Raw genomic sequence first — 10,717 nt, 5'->3', positions numbered from 1 at the left:
GCCTGGACGCTGTCCTGTGCAACGTGCTGTAGGTGACCCTGCTCTGGCAGGGGGGTTGGACTAGATGATCTCCAGAGGTCCCTTCCAACCCTAACCATTCTGTGATTCTGTGATTCTGTGACGTAGATTGAATGTAGAAAAACTCTTCAATATTTAAAAGCAAATTATCTTCTAAGAGGCTTCTTATTTCCCTATTACAGTCACCACCAACCAACATGCTGTTGCCATAAGCAAGGCAATGGTTTACTTTATCCTGTTTCCACCAAAATGGCTATAAAATGCCTGATTCATTCACTAAACAATACCAGATCAGTTGATTTTCATCTGGGCCGCAGCACCGACATTTTCAAGTCCAAATCCAAGATATATCTTTACGTAACAAAGCTGGTACGATACTTTTAACTGTAATTATTAGTTACTAGTAACTGTGCACCTATACAAATGTATTAAAACCAAACATAACGGAGGTAAGACATGGAGGAAACAAAAGCCTGAGTACCATAAGATAAGGTTAGATTAACTTCTAAAGCCTATACTCTTTGGGAAATACAGCTGACTCGGGCAGTTCCAGCAAATAGTTATTATAAAAAGGCTAGAAAAGCTGTCAAAATAAGAAAATATATCCTTGTTTCAAAAGGGTGTAGTTTGAATAGACGGAGTTTCAAATATGCATTAATAATATACTTATTTTGTTGACAGCTTTTCTTAATGTGGAACCAAACGACCACACTGCAAGGGGAGTGCAGTAATACATTACTGGTTCCTGTGGTTTAAATGGTAGCATCACATTTCCTCCTTCATGCATACACAAAATAAGACTGTATTACTACTGATCTCTAAGCACTGTTCTTCAGTCAGACACCGCTAAAAGTAATACAAATACTTCCTATAAAACAACAGAAACCTCACTTTCATCCACATGTTGAAGAGGTAACTCTCATCCCTGGCCCCTATAATCTGACTTGCCACTCTATGTATGTGTAGAGTAAGATGAGTTCACCCAACTTGACAACAAACAATCTAAAGGTTACTTGGAAGGGATGCCATACAGAGGGACCTGGACAGGCTCGAGAATTGGGCCCATGTGAACCTCATGATGTTCAACAAAGCCAAGTGCGGGGTCCTGCATGTGGGTCAGGACAGCACCTGGTGTCAATACAAGCTGGGGAATGAAGGGATTGAGATCAGCCCTGAGGAGAAGGAATTGGGGGTGTTAACTGATAGGAAGCTCAACGTGAGCTGACAACATGCACTCACAGCCCAGAAAGGCAACCGTATCCTGGTGTACATAACAAGCAGCGTGGCCAGCAGGTCACGGGAGGTGACTCTGCCCCTTACTCCACTCTGGTGAGACTCCACCTGCAGTACTGCGTCCAGCTCTGGGGTCCCCAACATAAGAAGGGCATGGGCTTGTTGAAGCAGGTCCAGAGGAGGCCACAAAGATGATCAGAGGGCTGGAGCACCTATCCTACGATGACAGGCTGAGAAAGTTGGGGATGTTCAGCCAGGAGAAGAGAAGGCTCTGGGGAGACCGTATAGTGGCCTTTCAGTACTTAAAGGGGGCCTACAGAAAAGATGGGGACAAACTTTTTAGCAGGGCCTGTTGCAATAGGACAAGGGATAATGGTTTTAAACTAAAAGAGGAAAGATTTAGACTAGACAGAAGAAAGAAATTTTTTTACAATGAGGGTGGTGAAACACTGGCCCAGGTTGCCCAGAGAGGTGCTTGATCTCCCATCCCTGGAAACATTCAAGGTCAGGCTGGAGAGAGCTCTAAGCAACGTGGTCTTGTTGATCATTGTGGGGGGGGTTGGACTAGATGACATTTAAAGGTCCCTCCCAACCCCAATAATTCTATGATTCTACTCTCTAGCAGAAAATTCAGACCAAAGGCTTTTTAAAATCTGATCCATCACCAAATGATCAGTAACATCTTCAGCAACTACATCAAGAAGCTATTGCTTGTAAACTACCATTCATAGAAAGAGTCAATGTTATCATTAAAGATAACCTAGAAGAGTACATGCAACTCTGGAAGCTTATCAGTGATAGTTTCATCAGGAGAGAGAACGATGCTTATTCTAAGGCACCTGTAAAAGATAACAAGATAGAGATAGAACGAAAGCAGCCACTAGGGAAAGCTAGAAAATAATGTGAGGACCGGAACACTACATAGAAGGGTAAGAGTTATTCTTGATTACAGCACACAAAGAAACAAACCATTGGCCAGCATTTCTTCGATATTTTTCTAAAAACCCATCAATCCTTCCATTAATTTACAAGCATCATCACAATGCCTCTATGTCCTTACAGAACTTTAAATCCAAGGATTACTCATGTACCGCCTGCGTCTCCTCTCATCCATATACCCTGTTACTTTCACTTCAGTGTATCTCCAAAACCAGGTTGTAATAAATAATAGATAAGCAATCAGCCCATAGCGTGTTTTTTCTTTCCAGCTAGAGGCAGAGAATAGGACTATCTGATGGGGCTCTTATGCACTAATAAATTATTTATATAACAAAGTTACAATGACCTTACCTTATGTGTTACTAGAATGAAAATAATAGGATTCTAAACCTTTCTTTTGTACTAAATTGAAGAAATAACCCTACTGTATTATCTGGCTACATCTCTGGTTGGCCAGATTACTGTCTACCTGCTCCTGCCTACATGGAGAGATGAAACAACTCATTAAACAATAGATTATGCTTTGGTTATATAATGAAGATTAATTCAAGGAACTTGATCTACAAACAGTACTTTTCCATCCGCAAATAAGAAATCAGAAGTTGACTGTGAACCAGTTATAGAATAAGAGAGAAAAAAATTCATAAAAGTAATGTAAACCCTTGATCAGCTATTAGTCACCTTTCTTTCAAGTTACTACTGATCCTGCAAGTATTGAAAGGAAAATATAATTCCCCAAACTACTATTTGCTTAAATGATAATTTAAGTATTCTCTGAACATGCATGAATCCACACATGAAGAAGAGGAGGCAGGTAGTGAAAACTGAGAGGCCACAAACTGTACATTTTGTGTGTTTTGTAGAACTCCTTGAAGAAGTTATTTACAAAATGTTGTTTCCTATACTAAATCAAAATTGTGTGCAATTCAATGAATAAACAGAAGTTTTGTCTTAGAGGACAAACTGACATTAAGAAGACATCCTTCTTCAAAGGCTGCATTCAAAGTATTCAAGAAATGTATTTCCTTATCAGAGAACAGTTGAGGCTGGAAGAGACCTCTGGAGGCCATCTAGTCTAACAACCCTGCGCAAGCAGGGTCACCTAGAGCAGACTGCCCAGGACCATGTTCAGAGGGTGTTTGAATAACTCCAAGGATGGAGAGTCCACCTGTGGATTGCACTATCTGTGAATAGACTGTCTATAACATCAAGCATCCAGCTCATTGAAAGTAAAATCATGAAAGATTTGACTGTGATAATACCGCACCTCACACAGCAGTAATAGTTTTTCAGGTAACGTATTCTTTTAGTGAACTACTCCAGCTAGGAAATATATTTTGAAAATTATAAATTCTGAAGAATTGTTAGGTGTTCTGCAGACATTAGAAGGTAGAATATTATATTAATCCATTAGATATAAAACATGAAAGACTGGTTAATAAGTCTTTTCAGGTATGCTACAGGACTTGAAGATAGATTTGTAACAAACCAGTTAGTGAGGGCTGAGGCAGAATCCCTGATTGAAACGCAAGTCCTCCCTGTTGGGGTGGAAGAAAAAGTGTGAAGAGAAAACAGAACTCAATAGTTAATGCACACTGTTTTCAGAATAATCTGAGAAGTAGTGTTGTAGCAGTTCATCTATAAATTCCCTTTAACCTCTTGCTGTGTTCCCTTCTCCTTTATTTCAGTGGGAACAAAAATGGAGGTCTTAGTATGACATCTTATAACTTTAGACACTTCATGCCTCATAGACGACACCTAATAATGTATTTTCATAAACAAGCCTCAGGGTAAGGTGGCTTCTCTGTAAATATAGTACAAAAAAGCTTCAGTAATTCAGAAGAAAAAAAAAGTCAGTAGACTAAGAGACTGTAAGAGGTCTTTCACCTGTTGGGTTAAAGGAAGAACACACACGTTTTATTCACAGAACCGATCACATGGTATGTAACATCAAAGTTAGTTCTCATTTTCTAACAGCCTATGTTATCTAACAACATATATAAATGTACAGACTTTAAATAGTGGAACCAATTTGGCTTCCACTATTTTGGATCTTCCCTGTGTGCTTTCTTTAATTAGGTCTTCAGACTTTTATATTCCTATTGTACAACAATGACTACGTAGAATGACTGTGGGCCCCCACTCCCATGCCTCAAAAAAAATCTTGAAAAACTCATGAAAATACTAGTTAGTGCCAGCTGTTTCTTCATACATACACCATCTACTGTCTAACACAGTACTGTAGAAAAGTCTCTGCAAAATGCAAACCTACAATCTACTACCGCTAGCTGAATGTAAAAATAGACTTTAAAGTAAACTTTCACATTAAGCAATATTTAATTGCTTGTATAACATGCTTTCAACTTGGCCATATGTTTATTGTAAAAGTAGTTGTCCATATACAAAAGAAACTTTATAGTAGCTCAAGCTTTGGATGGTCATTACTACTAAATACAAATTTTGGCTAAAGGCACAATTCTTCATCTTTAATATGAATATATTAGATGATATTTTTTTTTTTGAGGCAAATAAAGAAAGCAAAGATTCAGTCAAGGTGACAATTACCATCTGGCTAGCTACTGTAATTATGTGCTCCCAATTAAATGCACATGCAATATCATAATGTTAGCATTACAATGTATGTTAATATTGAAAATCACCATATTCGTGCATTACTAGAGGTATAAGTTATGTATATGACTGTCTGTTTTGAAGTATGTTAACATGGAAGATCAAGTTCATGAATAAATCTGTGTCAACACCCTCTGTGAGTTAAGTTCCTTTCTACCACCTCTTTATACGTGGATGCTATATCATTTAGACTTCTTTCCTCTTTCCTCCCTACCCTTATCTTCCCTTTTTTGGGGACTGACTACTTGCTTGAGGGCTTACTGGGAGTACAGCTAAGGACAGGATTAAAATCAGTTTAGATGTGCACTCTCACAAGTACATAACAAGTTATAGGTTACATACAGGAGGCAGAACACTGCTCATCAGGTTGAATATAGAATCATAGAATGGTTTGTGTTGGAAGGGACCTTAAAGATCATCTAGTTCCAGCCCCCCTGCCATGGGCAGGGACACCTCCTGCTAGAGACAGGGTTGCTCAAAGCCCCATCCAGCCTGGCCTTGAACACCTCCAGGGATGGGGCAGCCACAGCTTCTCTGAGCAACCTGTTCCAGTGCATCACCACCCTCATAGTGAAAAACCAACCATGCCTTAAAAACTGTTAAAGGAAGCACTGTAATATCTGAACACTCTGGATTACTCCTGTGAATAAATTTATAAAGCTATAAGAAAACCAAGAACAGTGTACTGTTTAGTTCTTTTTATAGGATTTAAATCTTGTGAAATTTAATTTTCAAGTTACTGAAATGCAAAGCAACACAATTGCTTATAAACACGTTTGACTAAATATATTCAGAAAATTCGTTCAAAACAAACTTGTAAAATATTAGCCTTTTGACTTCCATGGGACTATTTCACCCTGGGAACAATACCAGACATAAGCAGAATTTTCGTCACCAAATTCAATGGAATCAAGATCAGAAATTAATATTCAATGTTTTACTTAAAAGGCAATATTAAAATACTATTACCTCCAGCAAGGATCTTTTCTTCCAAATCATTCATTTGTTTCTTATATGCTTTTAAAGCAGCTTCTTTAAATGATGGTCGTATTCTTTTTTTCTTTGGAGTTTCAGTAAGCATCTCTGGGACATTCTGATTTTCATCTTCTCTTACTTCTGTGTCAGCAGCTGTGTCGCTTTCAACTTCCAATATCTCTTCACTGACCACGCTGTCAAACTGTGTGTCATATTGCTCCTCTGGTAGCATTGCATATGGAGTTTCATACGATAGCTGCACCAGTTCATATTCTTGGACCTGCTCACTAGTTTCACTACTATTAGTTCTATTTTCTAGTTTAGCAAGGACTTGTTCCATTACTTCTACGTAGTCTGTTTCATTTTCTCCAGGTGGTTCAATTAAGTCTTCCTCATATTCTGCTTTGTAGCAATAAGGCTCAGCGTAAACATCAGAATCGAGTGTTGTACTTGATTCGTTTGCAGTAGACTGAGATAAAGTTCTAAACCTTCCCATGAAAGATGATCCACTGTCTTCATACCCACTTAAACTTTGTGTACTTTTATTCCAGACCACTTCTAAAGCTGACTTAGCACGCTGAAGTGTAGAACCAAATTTAGGAAAGCTGAAAGTTTTATCAGAAAGATCTATGCTTAATCGGCTATGCCATGATTTAGGGGCTGTTTCTTCCGAGTCATCACTTGGTAGTTCACTTTGACTTCGGTACATCATAGGCAATCTGTTTTGATTCTGATAAGGGGAGATAGAATGTGTTTCCTGATAATCATCATATTGACCAGTCCACTGACTTTGTGATTCGCTATCAAGGCCTGGACATGATGGAGAAGTACCATCAAGGGTAAAATCGTAGCTTTCAGTATCATACTGGAGGTCAGAACTTTGGCACTTTCCAAAGTCTGTCTGTTGATCTGAAGGGCTGCTCATATCATACACAAAAACTTCCTGTGTGGATGAATCTAGGCCCAAACCCGCCCCTTGTCCCAACTGATTCCAGTCTTTCCATGGGGAAAGATCATCATGTAAAGAAAGCTGAGAATCACTATAGTGGCTCCTGTCTCCAGATGCACATACTATTCCATTGCTTACTCCACTGTCAACAGTTTCTGTGTTCTCTACTTCATTTTGCTCTGGATACTGCTGCATATCTTGGATAAAAGTCTGTTCCTGGGAACTGCCATACCAGTTTGTAGAATCATCTTGCCTTCTCTGCCAAAGTTCTCGATCAGATGAAGACAACAGTGAACTGCCATTTGTTCTGCTAAAATACTGATTTTCTGAAAAATCCTCAGAGTAAGATTGACACAATTTTGAGAAATCTGACTCTGAACGGCTAAGTTTTGGTGTAGCAAAGTCATTCTGTAAATGCCATAGAGGAGTCATGTCTGAATAATAGGCCTTTGATTGTTTTTCCATGTTGTCCAATTCTGGTGACTGATTGTCGTAATTTCTTCTGTTGGAAAAGGTGCTGCTGTCAGCAGTTCTATTAAAGTCTTTAGTATTTGCAGACTCAATACTCCCCTTTGTAGTGCTTGTTTTTATTTGAAGTGCTGATTTAGATATCTTTGCATAACTGTTCTTATTTATATCTGATTCCAAGTCTTTATCACTGTCAGGTGACTCCCAGTCATGCATTTTAGTTTTTGTCTCCACAGTTAAAATCTTCATATCCATACTCTCATATGTCTGAGAGGAAGGTAGTCCTCTTTCTTTTTTGTCTTTTATGTCATGGGAAAATATATCTGTAGAAATTCCTATGCCAGTTCCCTTAAGTTTATAAGACTTTTTTAATATCAAATCTCTCTGTTGTGATGACTCAAAGTAAACAAGAATAGGTCTTGGCTTTGCATTTGGACAGTCTCTTTGCTGCCCCAGTCTTTGGGCAAACTCAATTTTAATAGTGTTCTGTGCCTCTGAAAACCCCATTTTATCTATTAATATTTTGTAAACTATGCTTTCAGTTTTTTCAAGCCTCTCTTCAGGCACATTTAGAAACCTCAGACTTGCTTTGTTTCCTGGATGGCCTATCTGCTTAATGTAGTCATGTATGTCCCGAGTTTCTCTTCTGGACTGTACAAACCCAGTTCGCAATTGTTCAATTTCATTTTGTACAACTTCTACACTACTAGAAATTTCATCAATTGATTGTTTCAGAGCATTAACATGCCCTCTTAATTCAGAGAGTTCTGTTTCAATTTGACTTATTCCCTGGAGCTCTTTAAAGATCATTTCCATAACATCATGGGTTTGACTAATACAACCTGTCGAACTAAAGCCAGGTTCGAGAGTATTGGATTTCTGGTGACGGCCAGTTCTGTCCAGAGATTTACTTCTTAAGCCCCATGTTTTCTTCCATGTACTTAGTTCTGAGTCTGATGAGACACATTCTTGGCTCTTCTTCCATTTTCTTAGTTTTCGTAAAGCTCCCAGCTTCAGCGTGTGTAAAGTGCGTTCTCCATCAGAACTTCCATCAGATGGTGCAAGGCTGCTTAAGCTTTTTCTGTTGCGTCTCACAGGCATTGTGTGTGATAAGTATTCGTTTTTCTTGCTATTACTTTTTACTTCACTTAATGACTCGGAATATGAGCTATCATTTGAAGACAGATCTTGAGCTATATCTTCATCATTACTGTTTGTTACAAAAATGTGCTTTTGCAGTCCATTGGCAATAGCAACTCTGTAACTGAATGTCGGAGAAAGTGAAAATTCTCTATTACTTTCTTCTTCTTCAGTTGATAAGTTGCGAGCAGATGGACACTTGGCAATCTTTTTAACAGTGCTTTTTAGAGTATTTGAAAATTTTGGATTCTTTGTTTGTCCAATCTGAGTTAAGTCTTGTTCCTTTTTGCTCTGACAACTCTCTTTCCTTTTTGTACTATTTCCCGATTTCTTTGTAAACATTCCTTTGCAAATCTTATATATGTAAGATGAGATCAAGCTCTTTAAGAGGGCAGAAACCATGGAGTGTAGTTTATATTAAGCTGTTTCCACAAAACACAGTTTTTGTTCCAGACAAGTATTTGTATCTCCAACACGATCATCGGCAAATATTTCATCAGCGGAGACTATAGACATAAACTGCTGATGCTCTGGTACCATTTGACAGTAGGAAAAAATAAAAATAAAAAAAAAATAAATCACACATCTGCTTGTTTGAAACCAAATCCTGAAGGGGTTTTGTATGTCTTGCAAAATCTCACTCTGTTGCACATGGCTTCCTGAAGTGTCTAAAAAGAAGGGAATGACATTACAATGGCTGCCAAACAAACTTATTCAATAACACTGATGTTGTTTTAACCAGGTTACAATGGAAACACAGAGCAGTTAAGTATTTATTTATACTTTTCCCCATAATTGTCTGAATAGAATTTTTCATGAACAATTGAAGCTGAAAGCAGTTCTAGGCAAATATTTTTAAAATAAACGAGTAAGCTACACCTATTTACAGGCTTCTTTGTCCCATTTAATTCTCTGACTTTAACTGAGATATTTGGTATTATTACTGTCTGCTTTCTTTCAGAGTAATGACATTTCATTTTAGATCTATATGATATACAGCAGTGGTCAAAAAACCAACAGAGGAACAAGTTGTTTCTAGCTAGCTAAATAGAAGTAGAAAGGTGTCTCTTGGTTCACCTTAGGAGCAAGGTAGGATTCTGTGCAACAAATCAGTATGGTATTTATGAAGTACCATTCTATCTTGAGATTGAATTATGCACGTGGCTATGGTTTGAGAAATAGATGCTTTCTTTTCACACCAGACTTTAACACATGTTATGGTATGCCAGGATTTAAAGTGGGCATACCTCCTTGGTTTCTCTTCTGTAAGAAGAAGAAGAAAAAAAAAAAGCTATAGAAAATAACAGAAAATCATAACGACAACTGATGGAACGTTCTCATCTAGGTTACTAAGTTTTACATTGTTCTGTTAAAAAAAACCCAAACCAACAAACCACAAAAAACCCACCAAACCCAAAACCTCCACAAAACAAGAGGAAGAAGGAGAAACAAATATGATTTACAAGTCTCGGGACAAAACCAGGTGCCATTAAAACAGGAAAGCAATTTGGTCTAAAATATGGAAGAGTAAGAAAAGATTTAATGAGGTGTCTGGAAGCTTCTATTTCATAAAACAAAAGCTTGTATTCCATAGAAATGTAGTCAATGCATTTTAAACACATACATATACTTTTTTGTGCAGCATATTATTCACGTCCCAGTCTCATAGCTGCAGAATAAGAACAAGACAAATAGCTCAGAAAAAAACAACACAGAAATAGTTCTTAAAATGGCCATTTCAGTTTTTGAACCAGCTAAAAATTCTTTGGCAGAATAAGAAGTGTATTTAGATACAGGGTATATGAAGGGCTAAAACTTGCTCTGTGGCATCTTAGGAGGAGTAAAGGGTATGAACTGTCCTCCTCGTCTGCAAACAGCACGGCACTGTATGAAACATTATGGTCCCCTCACCCAACTCAAGACCTGGTCTTTTCATTACAGAGTTTGTCTTCGCCGACCTTACTATTATACTCGTGTTACGGTCAATAACAAACACTAACTACTGATTCACACTGAAGAAGCAAGATGCATCATGTTGAGTAGAGCCCAAGCAAAGCTGGTAAAAGCCTGGCTGGCTTCTGGAATCCTGGAACAGAGGATGTAAACAGACTGAGTTCTTTTCCAGTTATAAGAAAAGGGATACAGCACAAGAGTGAGCAGAACAAGAATAGACAACATTCTTCATCCTTCCCAAAGTTGCTGCCTGTTATTTTATAAGAGGTGAAATATTTGTGGAACGTGAATCACATTTTTAACATATATGCATCAGCACAGCTCTTGCGACTTTTTTCTCTGGGCTTATGCCTGAAGTCAGACTATTAAGAGTGAATTAAGAGCAAGCAATGTTTGGAAGAAAAAGAATGC

At 38.1% G+C, this 10,717-nt stretch overlaps 1 protein-coding gene across 1 annotated transcript in view; it reads right to left on the bottom strand.

The window, feature by feature from the left end:
- Positions 1-8,902, bottom strand: part of UNC13C (unc-13 homolog C (C. elegans)) — a 176,190-nt gene extending 167,288 nt beyond the window's left edge. Inside the window, exon 1 of the mRNA XM_009885724.1 lies at positions 5,791-8,902. Within this exon, the coding sequence (XP_009884026.1) occupies positions 5,791-8,755 (2,965 nt within the window). The 5' untranslated portion in view covers positions 8,756-8,902. The remainder of the gene's footprint in view (positions 1-5,790) is intronic.
- Positions 8,903-10,717: the final 1,815 nt, after the last annotated feature.

This window comes from Charadrius vociferus, unplaced genomic scaffold (genome assembly GCF_000708025.1).
Source record: "Charadrius vociferus isolate BGI_N301 unplaced genomic scaffold, ASM70802v2 scaffold325, whole genome shotgun sequence".
Classification (NCBI taxonomy): domain Eukaryota; kingdom Metazoa; phylum Chordata; class Aves; order Charadriiformes; family Charadriidae; genus Charadrius; species Charadrius vociferus.
The sequence above is the reverse complement of the archived record's forward strand: the minus strand, read 5'-3'. Positions and strand labels throughout refer to the sequence as shown.